Source organism: Salvelinus namaycush, chromosome 8 (assembly GCF_016432855.1).
Source record: "Salvelinus namaycush isolate Seneca chromosome 8, SaNama_1.0, whole genome shotgun sequence".
NCBI lineage: Eukaryota > Metazoa > Chordata > Actinopteri > Salmoniformes > Salmonidae > Salvelinus > Salvelinus namaycush.
The window spans coordinates 59,658,746-59,680,792 of NC_052314.1; the positions used below are offsets into that span (position 1 = coordinate 59,658,746).

General features: G+C 44.6%; 2 protein-coding genes across 2 annotated transcripts in view; both read left to right on the top strand.

The window, feature by feature from the left end:
• Positions 1 to 22,047, top strand: part of LOC120052913 — a 112,847-nt gene that overhangs the window by 51,352 nt on the left and 39,448 nt on the right. The gene's annotated exons all lie outside the window — the stretch shown is intronic.
• LOC120052916 (sal-like protein 1) lies at positions 1,781 to 21,960 on the top strand. The gene is made up of 6 exons (XM_039000147.1): positions 1,781 to 2,267; positions 2,611 to 2,741; positions 6,455 to 6,640; positions 16,691 to 16,852; positions 17,269 to 17,383; positions 20,518 to 21,960. Exons 1-6 carry the CDS (start codon positions 1,985 to 1,987, stop codon positions 21,564 to 21,566), a joined length of 1,926 nt encoding a protein of 641 aa, XP_038856075.1. The 5' UTR covers positions 1,781 to 1,984; the 3' UTR covers positions 21,567 to 21,960.

Below are 22,047 nucleotides of genomic sequence, written 5' to 3' on the forward strand. Positions count from 1 at the left end.
GGATCCAGTCTGGGATCCAGTCTGCAGCACAGATCCTTCTCTTCAGTCTCAGTGAAGGGATGGAGCAGGACCTGGGGCTGATAGAGATAGACCCTCCTGTTCCTATGATACAAACACCACAGAATCCATGATGAACAGAGCAGGTTACCCTGCGCTTCAGCCTTTAGACAGAGTGGTGGGAGACCCCTCTGGTGGGAGTCTGTCAGCAAGTCTGTATTCTCCTTCAGGATCTCATCTAATGCCTAGTGACTGGGTTCATATAAGGGCTTAGACCTGGGTCTAGCCTTCCTCAGTTACCTCAGGGTTACCCCACAAATACAGACAGGGTCAGGGTGGGTTTTCACCACGAGAGGTACCTAGCCTATAACACAGCACACAATCCCACCAACACCCAAAACAATGTCTAAAGGAGGGAGCTCAAAGACAAACCACCTGAGGGTGATGGCTCTTGCTCCTACCCCCTCTGGTGTCATTGGGTCACAATGTGGGAGGCCGAGCGTTAGGATGGACGGAGACAAGCCGTACGCCTGCCCCACTTGTGGCAAGCGCTTTTCTAAGGTGAACTATGTGAAGAGGCACCAGACTGTTCACACCATGGAGAGGCCCTTCAAGTGTAAGCTATGTTACAAGAGCTTCTCCTTCCTGAGTGACCTTCAGACACAGGGATGTCCACAAAAGGGGAAAATTGTATTACTGTGGCTTGCATTTCGCTGCACCTGCGATAACATTCTTTGAAGTGTCCTGGGGGAAGTGTTTTTTTTTCATTATTACTACGTCCCTCAGTTGAGCATCTGGATATGATCACATTCTCACATGATACAGACTTGTTGTTTGGTGTGCTGGTATGGCCAAAACACTGTCATGTTATTGAATTGTAACACTATATTTCCCCTCTGAATGTAGTTGTGCCTACAGCCTATTCATAAAATACACCTTTTTTATAACACCTTTAGAACAAGTCAGGTCTGCTGAGAAGACATGTATCCGGTGTAAAGCATAGCAGGAGAATTTGCGACAAACCTTTACTTGGAGATACTTCCTTAATTCCCAACTTGGAAGATAACCCATGTCTTCTAAACTTCCATGGCTAGTTGCAGGTGGTTCATTGGAATTTAGGAAACAGTTTTTAAATTAAATCAATTTGAAAACCCTGAGCAGTCGACAGATGGTGAACTCTCAGAAATTAAACCTGACAAAAGTGAAGATGCCAACCAATAATATCCTTTCTCTAAAGTAAAGCAGAGGCCAGGGATTAATAAAAGCAGTGGTAAAAAACAAAATGGCAAGAGTTGTGGAATAGGGACGGAAAGGGAAGAGACCTGTATAGGATCCAGGAAAACGTGAGGGCAGGGAGTTCCTCGGTTCGAGAGGGAAACGTAATCACAAGGCTGAGACTGGGACTCATGAGACTCAACAGCACTTTGAAATTAGTAGGGAAACGTCCAACTGGGAAGTGTGATCACTGCCAGGAGGAGATTGAGACAGTGGGACAAATTATATTTCACTGCCATCTGTATTGGAGGGAAAGGGACTATTTGTTATTAGGAATATTGGTATTGAAGAGCCAAGTTTAATTGAATTGTTAGGAAACCCTTAAGGTGATATTGTATTTGAATTATGTATTCCATTTCCTTAGGGAGAAGGCCGGGTTTAATTGGGTAAAGTTAAACTTGAGACATTCCCTGTCTCTGTTCCACACTCCAGTCCAGTTGGTGGCGGTAAGGCATCACTAACAGTTGGTTGCCAACCGCCATTTAAGACCAGTGAAGAATAAGTGTAAACGGAAGTGACCATGACCAACTTCCATGTTAGCGTTTTTATTGTTGTTATTTAGACGTTTATTAACACATTGGAACTCAAAATATGACTCTTAACTGCACATTATAACATAATTATCCCAGGTAGTCTTTAAGTCGCGTTGGAGACGGGACTTGGTTGATATTTTATCAAGGTAACATTAGCTAGCTGCTAATGTTAGCTAACAATGGCTAACTGTATGGTTTTTCACACTCAAATAGCCTCCATTATGGAGGTGCTAGCGAATGCCGCCGTGGTAGAGGTCTGTAAACTTGTAGACGACGACTATGCAGTGTTTCGTTTGGAAATAACTCAAAGCCAGAAAGAAAACAGGGCATTACGGAGGAAACTACAGCTACTGGAACTGAAGGTGGCACGGGAGCGTGCAGAGAGGACAACGCCAGACCGCGTCCTCTCCAGTTTCCCCAGTAGTTTCAAGTCCCTCGACCGATACAGAGGAATGACAAGAGGTACATTTTGCAGAAGGCCTGTCGCACTGTTCACATCTACACATGTGACTTTAGATGTGTTAACCAGAATTGGGTCTTAGTCAGTTTTTGGATAGAATGCCATTACTTAACTAACTTGCAGAATCAGTAACTAATCAGATACTTAATTTACTATGATTTACTCATTGAAAACAGTAAGATGCCTGGAACATAATCAATCGATCTATATTAAGAAATTATGTGAAGTGTTACCTTACATTCTTGCCAAATCTAGACAGTGTCAAAACTGGCTATTGTACAATGTAGTTTTGAGCATTGACGGTACCTAACCTAACCATCTCTTTATCCCCAATCACTCTCTCAGGTGAAGGACATCTCACTGGAGGCTACAGGAGCTTTGTGAAGCCAGCGGGACACAATACATGGAGAGATGACCAAACAATCACTGTTGATGAGGAGAGTGGAACCGCAACCCAGCATGTTATCGTAATAGAGGTTAGATTACAGTACATAAAATGCGCCCAGTTTATTTCAGAATGGCTCCCCTCAGTTATTTATTTGCTTACATACCGGGACGCTACCAGTATCGCGATACTCATTAGTATTTAAGTTATTTAGGAAAACAGCCTTAATTTTGGAAACAAACAATTATGTTGTCATCCAGTCATATCTATTTATTTTTCTATCTATAGCAGACAATATTTTACATACAGCAGGTTTTTAAAGGACCAAAGAGTTTAGTCTGCTTGGTGTTTTAATTTTTCCCTTGGGGAAAATATTGCTTTACTGGTATCCTCACAGACCAGTGTTAAGGTAATGTACATTTAATTTGTGCATTGTGTAACAAAAAAAGTAATTTGAACACATACAAAATCGCATTCTAAAATACAGAATTTATATTTGACAACAAAATGGGAAAGTTGTTTTGACTTTGGCTGTGTTATTTATTGGAAACCGGCGCAATCGTCCAATGGAGAAACCACTCTGTCATTTCCTGTTTGCTAAAATTCTACACTGGTCATTCAATGTGGGGGGAAAAAGCACTGAGTAGTGTAGGGAATCATTGTACCATCCAGTTAAAATAACTTTTAAATAACAAAAAATATAGCTGTTTGAAGCTGGTGGACCAAAACCAAAAGGCTCAAGCTCAAGGAGTCTCCATCATGTTACATGGAAATGGGATGCGGGGGAGGGGAGAGATTTTGTTTTGAATGTAGCCTAGTGCTGTTGCAATTCATCTAGCTCCCACATGGGGGGGAGAGATTCATGTGTAGCACCTTTAATTTTGTCACCTATTTTATATTTTGTTTTAGTCTTCAAGAGGTGATGATATTAAAATCAAACAGTTATAACATTTATTTAACAATCCCTTAAATGGCACGCAGTTCTCAATGGTTTTAGCGGAGCTGGGGGTCTCCTTGCCCCCCAGCAGGTAAATCGAATTCTCTGCACCTTTATTTGATTGATAATGACCTATTAATGTCTAGTTTTAGTCAATCATTTTAATCCTATTTTAGTCACTGTAGTTTTATTTTGTTTCATTTAACAGTTCATACAAACCTCTAACTTAACTTACATAATAAACTCAGCAAAAAAAGAAACGTCCTCTCACTGTCAACTGCATTTATTTTCAGCAAACTTAACTTGTGTAAATATTTGTATGAACATAACAAGATTCAACAACTGAGACATAAACTGAACAAGTTCCACAGACATGTGACTAACAGAAATGCAATAATGTGTCCCTGAACAAAGGGGGGGTCAAAATCAAAAGTAAGTCAGTATCTGGTGTGGCTGCCAGCTGAATTAAGTACTGCAGTGCATCTCCTCCTCATGCACTGCACCAGATTTGCCAGTTCTTGCTGTGAGATGTTACCCCATTCTTCTACCAAGGCACCTGCAAGTTCCAGGACATTTCTGGGGGGAATGGACCTAGCCTTCACCCTCCAATCCAACAGGTCGTAGACGTGCTCAATGGGATTGAGATCCGGGCTCTTTGCTGGCCATGGCAGAACACTGACATGCCTGTCTTGCAGGAAATCACGCACAGAACGAACAGTATGGCTGGTGGCATTGTCATGCTGGAGGGTCATGTCAGGATGAGCCTGCAGGAAGGGTACCACATGAGGGAGGAGGATGTCTTCCCTGTAACGCACAGTGTTGAGATTGCCTGCAATGACAAGCTCAGTCCGATGATGCTGTGACACACCGCCCCAGACCATGACGGACCCTCCACCTCCAAATCGATCCCGCTCCAGAGTACAGGCCTCGGTGTAACGCTCATTCCTTCGACGATAAACGCAAATCCGACCATCACCCCTGGTGAGACAAAATCGCGACCCGTCAGTGAAGAGCACTTTTTGCCAGTCCTGTCTGGTCCAGCGTCCGTGGGTTTGTGCCCATAGGTGACGTTGTTGCCGGTGATGTCTGCCTTACAACAGGCCTACAAGCCCTCAGTCCAGCCTCTCTCAGCCTATTGCGGACAGTCTGAGCACTGATGGAGGGATTGTGCGTTCCTGGTATAACGCGGGCAGTTGTTGTTGCCATCCTGTACCTGTCCCGCAGGTGTGATGTACTGATCCTGTGCAGGTGTTGTTACACGTGGTCTGCCACTGCGAGGATAATCAGCTGTTTGTCCTGTCTCCCTGTAGCACGGTCTTAGGCATCTCACAGTACAGACATTGCAATTTATTGCCCTGGCCACATCTGCAGTCCTCATGCCTCCATGCAGCATGCCTTAAAGGCACGTTCACGCAGATGAGCAGGGACCCTGGGCATCTTTCTTTTTGTGTTTTTCAGAGTCACTAGAAAGGCCTCTTTAGTGTCCTAAGTTTTCATAACTGTGACCTTAATTGCCTACCGTCTGTATGCTGTTAGTGTCTTAACGACAGTTCCACAGGTGCATGTTCATTAACTGTTTATGGTTCATTGAACAAGCATGGGTGTTTAAACCCTTTACAATGAAGATCTGTGAAGTTATTTGGATTTTTACGAATTATCTTTGAAAGACAGGGTCCTGAAAAAAGGGCCGTTTCTTTTTTTTGCTGAGTTTAGCTTTCACTCCCTTAGTCACAGCCATTTTAGTCACGTAAGTCAGTACGTTATTTTCTATTAAATAATGAATATGTAGGCTACCTCTAACTTCCATCATGTACACATTCAGATAGCCTTGTACAACTACGTATACTATCCCCTTCTACACCGTAGCTGGCAACATTGATATTGTAGCAGATTGTAACCAATGCCAGCCATAATCAACCAATACTATACAGCCTTGGCTACAGGTTAAACAATTTATAGCTCTGATTTTCTCCCCATCATAACTGTCAAGGGGGTAAATAACAGTGCTTTCCTTAAAGCGGAGAATTGGAGCTTTCCAGAATTGCCAGAAGTATTACTGTACTCCTAATAGTCAACAAATAGCATTTGTTTTTCCCCATAGGAAAAAAGCAACCGCAACTCACATTTGCGGACCGCGAGAGACCACAACAAACACAGATGAATGAATAACAGTGTACATGGGGAAAATAGAGCTTCTGATGAGATCAAAGTGAAATAGCCTACATGAAAGTAAGAGAGAGTGTTAACATTATTGTTTCTAGTTGAGGTTAGTTACAAGTGAAGTGTCCTGGCTTCGCATCAGTTCAAAAGATTGACGAGTGACTGAACAGGGCGCCTGGGAGCTGTGTGGGAGAGATCAGCTCAATCAGATCGCGCAACTGAAAGATGTCAATTCTTATAATGAGAGGATTGCATTAAATATTCTGCTTGCATGCTTATTGCTTATGATTGGACAAAACTGATGAAAAAGAGCATGTCAAATTAAATTAGCCTCATGGAATTCTCATCTGGTCACATTTTCGAAAAGTAATTGGTAATAGTTTGTTTTTTTCCAGGGCCTCTTGTCTCATTATGGCATAGTTTTAGTATTGTCACAGCCCTACTTACATGTACATCACAGGAGGTTGGTGGCACCTTAATTGGGGAGGACGGGCTCATGGTAATGGCTGTAGTGGAATATTATTGAACACGTGTTTGATGCCATTCCATTTGCTCCATTCCAGCCATTATTATGAGCCGTCCTCCCCTCTGTAGCCTCAACTGATGTACATCGTCATTTATTTGCCATAGGGGAGCTTGTGAGACATCATTACGACATTGTTATCCATTTCTACTCATGTACCAGTAATAACCTCCTCTCTTGTCAGTCTGCAGATACAGAGGCTGCAGGTCCTGGAGGATCGTCTCTGGTCAAGCAGGAAAGGACTGAAGGAGACGACCCACAACACAGCAGAGACATCCAGACTGGAGCAGCGGCTGGAGTGGCACCCCCTGTAGCTACGGACGACCTCGCCACCACGCCCCAGCCCAGGACCCGACGTAGCATTACGGAGGTCAGTGGAACACCGAAGGCCGTCCTCAAGTCAGAGACAGACACCGAGACTTTAACTGTAACACAAAGGCTCTTACGCACAGGATCTGACCACAGATCAGACCCAGAGAGACTGGGACTGGGGCCACTGGGCTCTCCTCCTGCTTCAGGCTCAGAGTATTTACCGGTATTTCACCAGAGCCAGGGGACTGTTAATTCCCTTGGAGATGGTGATACGTTAGACACTGGTGGTGATGATCTGTCTTGTTCTTACACTACAGAGACGGAACCTGTCAACATACCCTTGGGTTTAGAGACCCAGACTGATCTGTCTAGAGGGGACTGGAACCAGTACAGTAGTAGTGTATACTCTGAAGGGTGCCAAGATAAGAAAGGGGAGGGTCTGGTTGTAGATGAGGTGACTGTGAAAGTGGAGGGCGACACTCCTCCCACATGGAATGCAGATCACCTAGGAGACGGACACTCACAGGGCAGAGATTTCTTAGACTACAGGGAAAGCTTCGAGACAAATCCAAATGTTGCGACCCACTCCCCTTTACACATGTTCAGGGATCGCAACCCAGTGTCCACGTCGATGGGGCCTTCCGATTCACATGGCCGCATCCTTTTCGATCAGGTATTGAACGCAAACGACAGGGCTAGAGCCCAGGCTCAGGGAGGAGGAGCCTCATCAGGTAGTAGTAAAGAGAAACGGTTCCTCTGCATGTTCTGTAACAAAGGCTTCAGCTGCCCCCAGAAGGTGGAGATCCACCAGAGGGTCCACACAGGGGAGAAGCCCTTCAGCTGTACACAGTGTCACATGCGCTTTGCGGAGGCTGGCACCCTAAAGAGGCACCAGAGGGTCCACACAGGGGAGAAACCCTTCAGCTGCCCCCAGTGTGAGAAGAGGTTCTCCCACCAGCACCATCTGAAGAGGCACTTGAAGGTCCACACGGGAGAGAGGCCGTTCGCCTGTACGGACTGTGGGAAGATGTTCTCAGAGAGGAGCTACCTCAGGATACACCAGCAGAAAAACCATTCCACTCTATAACATAGAAAGTAACTATTCGATAGCTTCTGACGTTTAGATCAAATCTTGCATTAAAGACAATTAATTTATTGTCAGCAGAATGGATCCATAGATGCATTTGGAATAACAAGAGTAACAGATTTCAGTGTTAAATATTCCTGGGAAGAATATTGCATCCAGACATTGTGTGATATATAAGGCATATATAAGCCTAAGAAGTCTGTTATATATTGTGTTTGTACTATGTAGGCTACAGTGCTTTCAAAGTACTCAGACCCCTTTACTTTTCCCACATTTTGTTGCCTTATTCTAAAATGGGTTAAAAAATCCTCAATCACCACACAGTACCCCATAACGACAACAGGTTTTTAGAATTTTTTGCAAATGTATTAAATATTAAAAACAGAAATACCTTATTTACATAAGTATTCAGACCCTTTGCTATGAGACTTGAAATTGAGCTCAGGTGCATCGTGTTTCCATTGATCATCCTTGACGTTCCTACAATTTAATTGGAGTCTACCTGTGGTAAATTCAATTGATTGGACATGATTTGGAAAGGCACACCCGTCTATGCAAGGTCCCACAGTTGACAGTGTATGTCAGAGCAAAAACCAAGCCACGAGTTCGAAGGAATTGTCCGTAGAGCTCCGAGACAGCATTGTGTCGAGGTACAGATCTGTGGAAGGGTATCAAAAAATGTCTTCAGCGTTGAAGGTTCCCAAGAACACAGCGGCCTCCATCATTCTTAAATGGAAGAAGTTTGGAACCACCTCGACTCTTCCTAGAGCATTTGGGGAAGTGGGAGGTGACTCAGGGAGGTGACCAAGAATCCGATGGTCACTCTGCCAGAGCTCTAGAGTTCTTGTGTGGAGATGTAATGAAATCAAGATTGAACTCTTTGGCCTGAATGCCAAGCGTCACGTCTGGAGGGAACCTGGCACCATCCCTACGGTGAAGCATGATGGTGGCAGCATCATGCTGTTGGGATGTTTTTCAGCGGCAGGGACTGGGAGACTAGTAAGGCTTGAGGGAAAGATGAACAGAGCAGAGTACAAAGAGATTCTTGATGAAAACCTGCTCCAGGGCGCTCAGACTGGGGCGAAGGTTCACCTTCCAACAGGACAACGACCATAAGCATACAGCAAAGACAAAGCAGGAGTGGCTTCGGGACAAGTCTCTGAATGTCCTTGAGTGGTCCAGCCAGAGGCCGGACTTGAACCCGATCAAACATCTCTGGAGAGACCTGAAAATAGCTGTGCAGCGACGCTCCCCATCCAACCTGACAGCGCTTGAGGGTATGCAAAGAATGGGAGAAACTCCCCAAATACAGGTGTGCCAAACTTGTAGCGTCATACCAAAGTAGACTTGGATGTAATTGCTGCCAAAGGTGCTCAGCAAAAATGTTAACTATTTTTGCTTTGTCATTATGGGGTATTGTGTGTAGATTGAGGGGAAAATACAATTGAATACATTTTAGAATAAGGCTGTAACGTAACAATGTGGATAAAGTCAAGGGGTCTGAATACTTTACGAAGGCATTGTATATGATGTTCACAAATGCCTATTTCATTACCTCCATTCAACTAAAGTTTTTTTTCCTTAAGACACTTTTAATGAGAAAGGGAATGCAGTGTATCATGGAGATTTGTAGTTGACCTGTATGTGTGGGTTACATATGGCGTATTTAAAACTTGTTTATGTTTAATAAACACAAAATGTAACTTTTCATTCTAAGCCCTTGTTCAAACACCCATCACCCACCGAACAAAAAATGTCACTGTCTTTGGAAGAGCGGGGATAAAGTGCCGTCTGAAACCATCAAGTACGCCTCATCTAAATGTTGCCGATAGTTCAGCAGCCTCTGCCACTCTTTCGGCGTGGTGCAGGTGAAGCATGCCTCTGTTTCATGCAGAGGGCGCCAGAGTGCAGTTCTTCCACATGGGATAAATGGTATTGCATGATAAGATATGTTATTTACATGCTATTGAAGGTTGCTTCACACCCACAACGGAAGCACAATCATGCACAGGAGGTTGGTGGCACCTTAATTGGGGAGGACGGGCTTGTGGTAATGGCTGGAGCGGAATCAGTGGAATGGTATCAAATACATGTGGTTGATGCCATTCCATTTGCTCCATTCCAGCCTCCTGTGCAATCATGGTCTCGGATCTGCAGGTGGAGGACTTGTGTGAGAGGTCACTGTTAAGCCTGAATTTGACCCAAAACCAACAAGGAAATTTACTGCAGTGTTGAGAGCAGTTGTATGAAACCAATCGGTACATCAAGCAAAGCTCTTAACCGTGTCAGCCTGTTCTTAATTTCTATTCAGTTCAACTCGCCATAAGTTTGGCGTCTGAACTGTGAGTAAGACATTTTTCTCATTGAGCCTCTCTTTAGTATACATCTCACCCTATTCTGCATGAACACGAGTGTGTTATAATCAATATACACTTACTAAATGAGAATGTTGCCAGAGGGGGATGGCCGCCGTTTGACGGGCTCCTGACCAATTGTGCATTGTTTAACTTTTTTTGTACGTAATGTTTCCTATGACCGAAAAGAGCTTATTTTACCTCAGAACAGCAATTACTCAGCTCGATCTGGACAATCATTTTTCTTTAAGGAGTCAGACACGAAGGATATACTGTTCTTCCTGGACCAGGCCAAAATCCCCGTCATTCGTAATTAGAGGTTCCAGGGGTTGGCGAGCCAGATGCCTGGTGAGACTGCTTCAACGAGTGGATAATCCGCCTTTAATCTACTTGCGATCGTGCAATCACTGGAGAATAAACTGGATGAGCCCCGTTCGAGACTATCAACAGGACATTAAAAACTATAATATCCTATGTTTCACAGAGTCGTAGCTGAATAAGGACATGGATAATATACAGTTAGCTGGATTTTCTGTGCATCGGCAAGACAGAACAGCAGCTTCCGGTAAGACCAGGGGGGGTGGTCTGTGTCTCTTTATAAATAAAGAGAATTGCACACTTATATATATATACACACACACACACACACACAACCACACACACAACCACACAAGTGGACATTCCTGCAGTCACCATGCCAATTGCATGCTCCCTCAAAACTTGAGACGTGTGGCATTGTGTTGTGGAACAAACTGCACATTTTAGTGGCCTTTTGTCCCCAGCACAAGGTGCACCTGTGTAATTATGCTGTTTTATCGGCTTCTTGATATGCCACACCTGTCAGGTGGATGGATTGGCAAAGGAGAAATGAATACTAACAGGGATTTGTGCACAAAATTTAAGAGAAATAAGCTGTTTGCATATGGAACATTTCTAGGATATTTTATTTTAGCTCATGAAACATAGGACCAACACTTTACATGTTGTGTTTATATTTTTGTTCAGTGTATATATTCTTCGTAGCTGTCTATTTACAACCACAAACCACTACTGGCACTAAGACCGCACTCAACAAGCTGTACACGGCCATAAGCAAACAAGAAAATGCTGATCAAGAGGCGGCGCTCCTAGTGGCCGGGGACTTTAATGCAGGAAAACTGATCTGTTTGACCTCATTTCTTCGAGCATGTCACGTGCAACTAGGGGGGGGGGGAAACTCAGCTACTCCACACACAGAGACATGTACAAGCTCTCCCTCACCATCCATTTAGCAAATCTCACCAGAACTATCCTACTGATTCCTGCTTACAAGCAAAAACTCATCGGAAGTGGTCCGATGAAGCGGATACTGAGCTACAGGACTGTTTCGCTAGCACAGACTGGAAGATTTTCTGGGATTTCTCCGATGGCATTGAGTATACCACATCAGCCACCGGCTTCATTAGTAAGTGCATCGACGATATCGTCCCCAGTGACCTTATGTACAGATCCTAACCAGAAGCCATGGATTACAGGCAACATCAACACTGTGCTAAAGGCTAGAGCTGCTGCTTTCATGGAGCGGGACGCTTATAAGAAATCCCACTACGCCCTACGACAAACCATCAAACAGGCAAAGTGTCAAGACAGGACTAAGAGAATCCTAATACACCGGCTCTGACGCTCGTCGGCTTGCAAACTATCAGGGATTACAAAGTGAAACCCAGCCACGAGCTGCCCAGTGACGCGAGCCTACCAGACGAGCTAAATGCCTTCTATGCTCACTTCGAGGCAAGCAATACTGAACCATGCAATGAACTAGCTGTTCCAGGTGACAGGTTTGATCGCACTCTCCGTAGCCGATGTAAGACCTTTAAACACGTTAACATTCAACTTTACCACCTATACAAAAGTAACACCTATGTGAGAATGCTGGTCATTGACTACAGCTCAGTGTTCAACACTAGTGCTCTCCAAGCTCATCACTAACCTAAGGACCCTGGGACTGAACGTGGTCCTGGGGGCAACAACACATCCGCCATGCTGACCCTCAACCCAGGGGCCCCTCAAGGGTGCGTGCTTAGTGCTCTCCTGTACTCCCTGTTCACCCACGACTGCGTGGCCACACACGACTACAACACCATCGTAGGCCTGATCACAGATGACGATTAAACAGCATATAGCAGTGTTACTCACAATTTTTTGTAAGGGGGACACTTTGGGTTGAGACAATCATTCAGAGAGCCGCACAGATCTTTAATTTGTACTTTTTCTAACAATATCAATTGAGAGCAAATTCAGAGCAATAGAACACATGCAATTGATTTGATGTACAGCACAAATATATACATACACACATCAAATAGGCTACATCACATGTATATGACCCATATTAAGGGTTACCTCAGTAGTTGGATGAGTGAACATATCCCTTCTGCTCCTTGACTGAATTAATTCTAAATGTATAGTTTGTTGCTATCCTTGTGAGGCAATACAGGTGTGCATTGGTCAGTCTGTTTCTCTGTTTGTTTCACAATATTCTTTGTTGAAAATGTTGCTTCACATGAATAAGTGCTGACAAAAAATGTCACCTTTTGCACACACTAATTCAGAAGTGGATACTCTGCCTGACACAAGGCTCCAGAAATAGGTAACACCTGATCTTAGTTCACCTTGCAATGTGTCATTTGCCTGCAGCTCCACTATCTCACTCTCTATTCCAGCACGGTCAGGACAGAGGGCTGTGATGACTGGGGTCAGAGATGACACTGGCACATGAAAGGGGTTCTTAATGAAGTTGAAAAACTCCTTGTACTCCATGATATCCTGAATCTTGACTCAAACTCCAACTTCAGCTCTTCCAACACACGCACAAATGCATCATAGCTAAAATGTTGCAGTATGTCTGGGTTGGATGTGGTCACTGCTCTGAGTTTTGGGAAATTAAACTGTCAGGTTTGAACAGTGTGGTGATTTTTATTTTGAAATGCTTTGACCACACACAGCATTTTGCCAGAAGTTTTAGCTTTCGCTTGGAGCTGGGGATTCAGTGTTCAGGTGATGTCAGTTAAAAAAGACCGCTTTAATATCCACTGTGGATCATCCAGCTCTGGCTCCTCTTTCCAAAACTCTGCCATGAGACCGCCATCTCGCCTCACTGTGAAATATCAAGTCGCCTTATTCTGTCTGGTATTATTCCAGCAACTCGCGGAATTGCTGGTGTTTCAGTGCCCTCGCAATAATAATGTTCACCACGCGCACAACTTGCTGCATCACATTCTGTAAGTCACAGTCTTTGAGTTTAGCCACAAGTGCTTCACGATGAATGATACAATGAAACGTAACAAATTCGGGAATATCCTCGGTATTTCTCATCAGGCCTGAGTCCCTTCTCCTTCCCTCGCATGTTTGGGGCGCCGTCATTGCACACAGATGCCAGATTTGACCAGTAATATTATCAGCAAAAAATTTAACAAGGGCTTTCAGAATATCCTCTCCTTGTGTTTGTCCCAGAGGTTCCTCTCTGAAAGACTCGTTTTGAGGGAAGCGGACCCAAATACACAATTGGGCAATGCCACTTACATCCGTGCTTTCGTCAAGAGCAATACTAAAACATGACGCCACTGATATGTCAGTAATCAGTTGCATACCGATGTCTTCTATGCGTCTTGTCATGGTCGAGTCTGAGAGTTGCAGTCCCTTAATTTGCTTTAAAATAGCTCCCTTGTTTGTGAAATCAGCATACAATATTTCGGCTGAAGCCAAAAAACATTTAGACATTTTCTCTGCAACAGTGCTAGATCTGTCGATCATTTGCTATTTTGTTGTTTCTGAGGTTGCTTTGTGGCGAATATGTTTTGTCAAAGTGGTCATGGTGTGACTGGAAATGTCACTCAAATTGCTCATTTAAAACAATTGACTGCCTTTTGGCAAAGAAGACAAAGTGAGCTAGTTCCATCATGCAGTACAAAAAAATACTTGTCTGTCCATTTCTCTTGGAACTTTGTTTTTCTTGAATCAACCGTATCCTTCTCTAAGCCACCGGAGCCACGTTAGCTAGCTGCATTTCCCAGCCGCAATCTTCCCGATATTCCTGGTTCTCCAGTGGTTGTTCATTCAATAGCTGTCACATTATTCTCCAGCTCTTCCTCATTTTCATTGTCAATAGATTTACGTTTCTTTTACAATAAGTCGATCCATGTCAACCAGACTGCAAAATTAGCTAGTAGCAAACTAATGTGTCGGTTGCTGTAGCTGAGCAGTTGCCTTCTATTTCGGCCTTTCTGTTCAACAGCTGCGCTATACTGCCATCCAGGGAACAATATATATACACTGCTCAAAAAATAAAGGGAACACTTAAACAACACAATGTAACTCCAAGTCAATCACACTTCTGTGAAATCAAACTGTCCACTTAGGAAGCAACACTGATTGACAATAAATTTCACATGCTGTTGTGCAAATGGAATAGACAAAAGGTGGAAATTATAGGCAATTAGCAAGACACCCCCAATAAAGGAGTGGTTCTGCAGGTGGTGACCACAGACCACTTCTCAGTTCCTATGCTTCCTGGCTGATGTTTTGGTCACTTTTGAATGCTGGCGGTGCTTTCACTCTAGTGGTAGCATGAGACGGAGTCTACAACCCACACAAGTGGCTCAGGTAGTGCAGCTCATCCAGGATGGCACATCAATGCGAGCTGTGGCAAGAAGGTTTGCTGTGTCTGTCAGCGTAGTGTCCAGAGCATGGAGGCGCTACCAGGAGACAGGCCAGTACATCAGGAGACGTGGAGGAGGCCGTAGGAGGGCAACAACCCAGCAGCAGGACCGCTACCTCCGCCTTTGTGCAAGGAGGAGCAGGAGGAGCACTGCCAGAGCCCTGCAAAATGACCTCCAGCAGGCCACAAATGTGCATATGTCTGCTCAAACGGTCAGAAACAGACTCCATGAGGGTGGTATGAGGGCCCGACGTCCACAGGTGGGGGTTGTGCTTACAGCCCAACACCGTGCAGGACGTTTGGCATTTGCCAGAGAACACCAAGATTGGCAAATTCGCCACTGGCGCCCTGTGCTCTTCACAGATGAAAGCAGGTTCACACTGAGCACATGTGACAGACGTGACAGAGTCTGGAGACGCCGTGGAGAACGTTCTGCTGCCTGCAACATCCTCCAGCATGACCGGTTTGGCGGTGGGTCAGTCATGGTGTGGGGTGGCATTTCTTTGGGGGCCGCACAGCCCTCCATGTGCTCGCCAGAGGTAGCCTGACTGCCATTAGGTACCGAGATGAGATCCTCAGACCCCTTGTGAGACCATATGCTGGTGCGGTTGGCCCTGGGTTCCTCCTAATGCAAGACAATGCTGGACCTCATGTGGCTGGAGTGTGTCAGCAGTTCCTGCAAGAGGAAGGCATTGATGCTATGGACTGGCCCGCCCGTTCCCCAGACCTGAATCCAATTGAGCACATCTGGGACATCATGTCTCGCTCCATCCACCAACGCCACGTTGCACCACAGACTGTCCAGGAGTTGGCGGATGCTTTAGTCCAGGTCTGGGAGGAGATCCCTCAGGAGACCATCCGCCACCTCATCAGGAGCATGCCCAGGCGTTGTAGGGAGGTCATACAGGCACGTGGAGGCCACACACACTACTGAGCCTCATTTTGACTTGTTTTAAGGACATTACATCAAAGTTGGATCAGCCTGTAGTGTGGTTTTCCACTTTAATTTTGAGTGTGACTCCAAATCCAGACCTCCATGGGTTGATAAATTTGATTTCCATTGATAATTTGTGTGATTTTGTTGTCAGCACATTCAACTATGTAAAGAAAGTATTTAATAAGAATATTTCATTCATTCAGATCTAGGATGTGTTATTTTAGTGTTCCCTTTATTTTTTTGAGCAGTGTATATTCAATGAAGTGATTCAGGCCTGCATTAAACACATTGAATTGAAATTGTATCAATGTTATGTATTATGAATGGAAAATCACCGCAACCTGCAAATTAAGGGGCCTGCGGACTGCGCAATGAGTACCACGCCTATAGGGAGGAGGTCAGAGATCTGACAGTGTGGTGCCAGGACAACAACTTCTCCCTCAATGTGAGCAAGACAAAGGAGCTGATCGTGGACTACAGGAAAAGGAGAGCCGAGCACACCCCCATTCATATTAACAGGGCTGTAGTAGAGAAGGTTGAAAGCTTGAAGTTCCTTGGTGTCCACATCACTAAGGACCTATCATGGTCCAAACACACTAACACAGTTGTGAGGAAGGCCCGACCACGCCTATTTCCCCTCAGGAGACTGAAAAGATTTTGAATGGGTCCTCAGATCCTCAAAAAGTTTTGCAGCTGCACCATCGAGCGCATCCTGACTGGTTGCATCACCGCTTGGTATGGCAACTGCTCGGCAGCAAGACCGCAAGGTGCTACAGAGGGTAGTGCGTACAGCCCAGTACATCACTGGAGGCGAGCTCCCTGCCATCCAGGACCTCTATACCAGGCGGTCTAAGAGGAAGGCCACCCAAGTCAGACTGTTCTCTCTGCTACCTCACGACAAGTGATACAGGAGAGCCAAGTCTGGGACCAAAAGGCTACCCAGACTATTTGCATTGACCCCCTTGTTTTATTCTTATCTATTCTTATTTTTTCAAGTGTATGTCTGTGTAATCTGTATCACCTCTCTCTTCCAGGAGGAGGGTCCAGAAGTGCTTCTGGTGAAGGAGGAGGGGTGTGATGAGGGTCTGGGGAACCCTGAGGGGACCATGGTCATGGAGGACAACCAGACTACACCACCTCCTGAACCCACAGAGGAACCAGCTGAGCAGCACAGGACCACACACAGTCTCAATGAGGTGAGCCCACTGAACTACTGTTTGAATGGTACTAGGTCAGTGTCTCAGAGGAGTGTTGATCTAAGATCAGTTTTGCCTTGTAGATTATAATTAATAAGATTATATGGACAGATCCTTTATTCAACTAGGCAAGTCAGTTAAGAACAAATTCTTATTTACAATCACGGCCAAACCCGGACGACCCTGGGCCAATTATGCGCCGCCCTCCTGATCACAGCCGGTTTTGATACAGCCAACCAGGGTCTGTAGTGATACCTCTAGCACTGCGATGCAGTGCCTAAGACCGTTGCGCCACCCTAGATTGGCACTCCTACTATGAGACACTTTCTGGATACCGGCCCTGGTCTTGACATGCCTTTGAAAGATCCAATTCCAACCCAAATAGTGTCAACTAAACCCAACCTTATTTCTTGCAGTCAGTAAACAACATGGAGGATGGGAAGCCTGATCTGCTGCTGGTGAAAGAGGAGACAATAGAAGACGGACAAGAGAGCATTGATCTGCTGAGTGGACTAACGATGGGGGAGCAAGGTATGGGCGACATACTTTTGTGTATATATAGTGTATGTGGACAGCCCTCCAAATTTGTGGATTTGGCTATTTCAACCACACCCGTTGCTGACCTAAGATCACCAGGCGCAATGCCAAGCGTCGGCTGGAGTGGTGTAAAGCTCGCCACCATTGGATTATGCATAGTGCCAAGTGTAACGTTTGGTGGAGGAGTAATAATGGTCTGGGGGTGTTTTTCATGGTTCGGGCTACGCCTATTAGTTCCAGAGAAGGGAAATCGTAACTCTACAGCATACAATGACATTCTAAACGATTCTGAGCTTCCAACGTTGTGGCAACAGTTTGGGGAAGGTCATTTCCTGTTTCAGCATGACAATGCCCCGTGCACAAAGCGAGGTTCATACAGAAATGGTTCCTCGATCGTGTGGAAGAACTTGACTGGCCTGCACATACAGTTGAAGTCGGACGTTTACATTGGTTGGAGTCAAACTTATAGTTTTGATAAGTCGGTTAGGACATCTACTTTGTGCATGACACAAGTAATTTTTCCAACAATTGTTTACAGACAAATGATTTCACTTATAATTCACTGTATCACAATTCCAGTGGGTCAGAAGTTTACATACACTAAGTTGACTGTGCCTTTAAACAGCTTGGAAAATTCCAGAAAATGTTGTCATGGCTTTAGAAGCTTCTGATTTTGAGTCAATTGGAGGTGTACCTGTGGATGTATTTCAAGGCCTACCTTCAAACTCAGTGCCTCTTTGCTTGATATCATGGGTACATCAAAAGAAATCAGCCAAGACTTCAGAAAAAAATTGTAGACCTCTACAAGTCTGGTTTATCCTTGGGAGCAATTTCCAAATGCCTGAAGGTACCACGTTCATCTGTACATACAATAGTACGCAAGTATAAACACCATGGGACCACGCAGCTGTCATACAGCTCAGGAAGGAGACGCATTCTGTCTCCGAGAGATGAATGTACTTTGGTGCGAAAAGTGTAAATCACTCCCAGAACAACAGCAAAGGACCTTGTGAAGATGCTGGAGGAAACAGGTACAAATATCTATATCCACAGTAAAACGAGTCCTATATCGACATAACCTGAAAGGCCGCTCAGCAAGGAAGAAGCCACTGCTCCAAAACCACCATAAAAAAGCCAGACAACGGTTTGCAACTGCACATGGGGACAAAGATCGTACTTTTGGAGAAATCTCCTCTGATCTGATGAAACAAAAATAGAACTGTTTGGCCATAATGACCATCGTTATGTTTGGAGGAAATAGAGGGAGGCTTGCAAGCCGAAGAACACCATCCCAACCGTGAAACACGGGGGTGGGAGCATCATGTTGTGAGGGTGCTTTGCTGCAGGAGGGGCTGGTGCACTTCACAAAATAGATGGCATCACAAGGTAGGAAAATTATGTGGATATATTGAAGCAACATCTCAAGACATCAGTCAGGAAGTTAAAGCTTGGTCTTCCAAATGGACAATGACCCCAAGCATACTTCCAAAGTTGTGGCAAAATGGCTTAAGGACAACAGGCAAGGTATTGGAGTGGCCATCACAAAGCCCTGACCTCAATCCTATAGAAAATTTGTAGGCAGAACTGAGAAAGCGTGTGTGAGCAAGGAGGCCTAGATACCTGACTCAGTTACACCAGCTCTGTCAGGAGGAATGGGCCAAAATTCACCAACTTATTGTGGGAAGCTTGTGGAAGGCTACCTGAAACGTTTGACCCAAGTTAAACGCAATACTAATTGAGTGTATTTAAACTTCTGACCCACTGGGAATGTGATGAAAGAAATACAAGCTGAAATAAATAATTATCTACTATTATTCTGACATTTCACATTCTTATAAACTGGTGATCCTAACTGACCATAGACAGGGATTTTTTACTAGAATTAAATGTTAGGAGTTGTGTACTGGGCTAAATTGTATTTGGCTAAGGTGTATGTAAACGTCCGACTTCAACTGTACAGTGTAGCCCTGACCTCAACCCCAATCGAACGCCGACTGCAAGCCAGGCCGTTTTTAAATATATATATTCCCCCCCCTAGAGGAAAGCCTTCCCAGAAGAGTGGAGGGGGGGTCCAGCTCCATATTAATGCCCATGATTTTGGAAGGAGATGTTTACAAGCAGGTGTCCACATACTTTTGGTCATGTAGTGTACATACATATATATATATATATACAGAACATAATAAAAGGGTAAGTTCATACGTTTATAATGTGTGTTTTATGTAAATATAAGTTGTATTGATTTAATTGTATGAATGAAGAATAAATAATAACATCCACGCCAAAGACGATGATGTTGATTAAGGCAGCCCCCCCTGCACCTCTCTGATTCAGAGGGGTTGGGTTAAATGCGGAATACACATTTCAGTTGAAGGCATTCAGTTGTACAACTGACTGAATCAGAGAAGTGTGGGGGGCTGCCTTAAATCGACATCCACTTCTTCGGCGCCCGGGGAAAAGTGGGTTAACTGCCTTGCTCAGGGGCAGAACGACAGATTTATACCTTGTCAGCTCAGGGATTCGATCCAGCAACCTTTTGGTTACTGGCCCAACGCTCTAACCACTAGGCTACCTGCATAGATATACTTCAATGGGAATAGTGATGCACCTTGCTATTATTTATTCTTCATTCTTAAAATTAAATTAATACAACTTATGTTTACATTTTTTTTTAAACAATGTATGAACTTGACCAGGTAATTGACAAAAAAACGAAATATATAGCGTTTTCTCTGCCATAGTTGTAAAGTCTATTTTCTCTGTTCAAATATTTTTTTTTGAACACACACAAGAATGGTGTATAGGTATAAAAGACAGGTATGCAATTCTTATCTAAACATAAAAGAGCAGACAGAAACAAAAAGACCCAGAGTTCTGGGTACAAAACAAATATTACAAAACAAGACATACAGAACAAGGACAGGTAGAAAGAAAGAGGGTAGATGTCCCCCCCTTTATCCCTCCCCCACTTCTTCCCCCCCTTTATCCCTTCCCCTTATTCCCCCCCCCCCCCCCGACTGCTCGGGTGGCGGTGCCAGCACATGCTGCCCAAAGGTGGATTAAAATATTACAATTGAGAGTGCGTTAAAAAGTACAAATTCGTAATATTTTCTAACCTTTTCATGTAGGTGGTTGGCTGGAGGCTAACAGAGGAGACTGGGCGGCCAGCTTGGATTCCCAGACCCAGATGGGTGCAGCCAAGGGCCCAGGGGACAACGTCAACGAGCATGCCAGGACCAGAAGCGACATAGTGGAGGTCAGTGGATGGGACAGCGTCCTCAACTCTGGGCTGTGGAACAACACTGTTAACCTCAACCAGAAACCGACAGTGGAACACAAAACAACATCCAAACTTAGTCTCCAAGACAACAGACTGGCTGAGACTAGTGTGAGGCGCAGATTTGGTCTGCGGGGACGAGGTGATGTCTGTATGCAGCGAGAGCGAACAGATACAGACTTGGCTAGCAATGCTCCTTCCTGCTCCTATAGTTGTGATTCAGAGAGACTGATGGCACCTCAGGTTAACCCCCCAACAGGTGCTGCCTTCAGCCTGCCTTCTATAGGATCTATCAACTGGAACATGGACCCTGTGACAACACAGACACTCCCTGGCCTTCATCCTCCTCAAACTCTCCTAATGTTAAACCAGAACTCAGACAATGCCAGTGCCTCAACACTAAATGGCTATACAAGCTCATTGACAAATGAAAATAGTAGAGATGGAATCAGTAAAGGTGATATCGCCATAGAGAAGCGCTTCCCGTGTTCGTTCTGTGGGAAAGTCTTCAGTTTCTCCAAACAGGTAGAGATCCACCAGAGGGTGCACACGGGGGAGAAACAATTTGGCTGCCACCTGTGCCGAGCCAGTTTTTCGCACTCGTTCAGCCTGAAGAGACACCAGAGAGTCCACACAGGGGAGAAACCGTTTAGCTGTACCCAGTGTCACATGCGCTTCGCCCAGGCTGGTGACTTGAAGAGGCACCAGAGGGTCCACACGGGAGAGAAACCCTACAGCTGCCTCCAGTGTGAGAAGAGGTTCACCCGCCAGGACCAGCTGAAGATGCACCTAAAGGTCCACATGGGAGAAAGGCCGTTCGCCTGTACGCACTGCGGGAAGAGGTTCTCAGAGAGGAGCTACCTCAGGATACACCAGCAGAAAAACCATCCCACTCTATAACATGGAAAGTAACCATTCCTCTTGATAGCTTCTGATGTTTAGATCAAATCATGCATTAAAGACAGATTCACTTTCATTGTTGTCAGCAGAAAAGAGCCACCGATGCATTTGGAATAACCACAGTAGCATATTTCAGTGTTGAATATTCCTGGGTAAAATACTGCATCCAGACATTGTGTGATATATAAGCCTAAAAAGTCTGTTACATAGTGTTTGTACTGTGTAGGCTATATGATGTTCACAAATTCATTTTATTATTTACCCTCAAACTTAATGAGAAAATGAGTTCAGCTCAAACTTAAGTTCATGCTGATTTTTTGTTGTTGTTGAATATGAATATTTTTTGTATATGTGTGGTTTTCATAGTGTATTTAAATCTGTTTAATAAACACAATGGGACTTTTCATTAAGACTTTATTTGAGACTCCCTTTAATATGCGTACCATCTGATCTCACCTTATTCTGCATGCACACCAGCGCT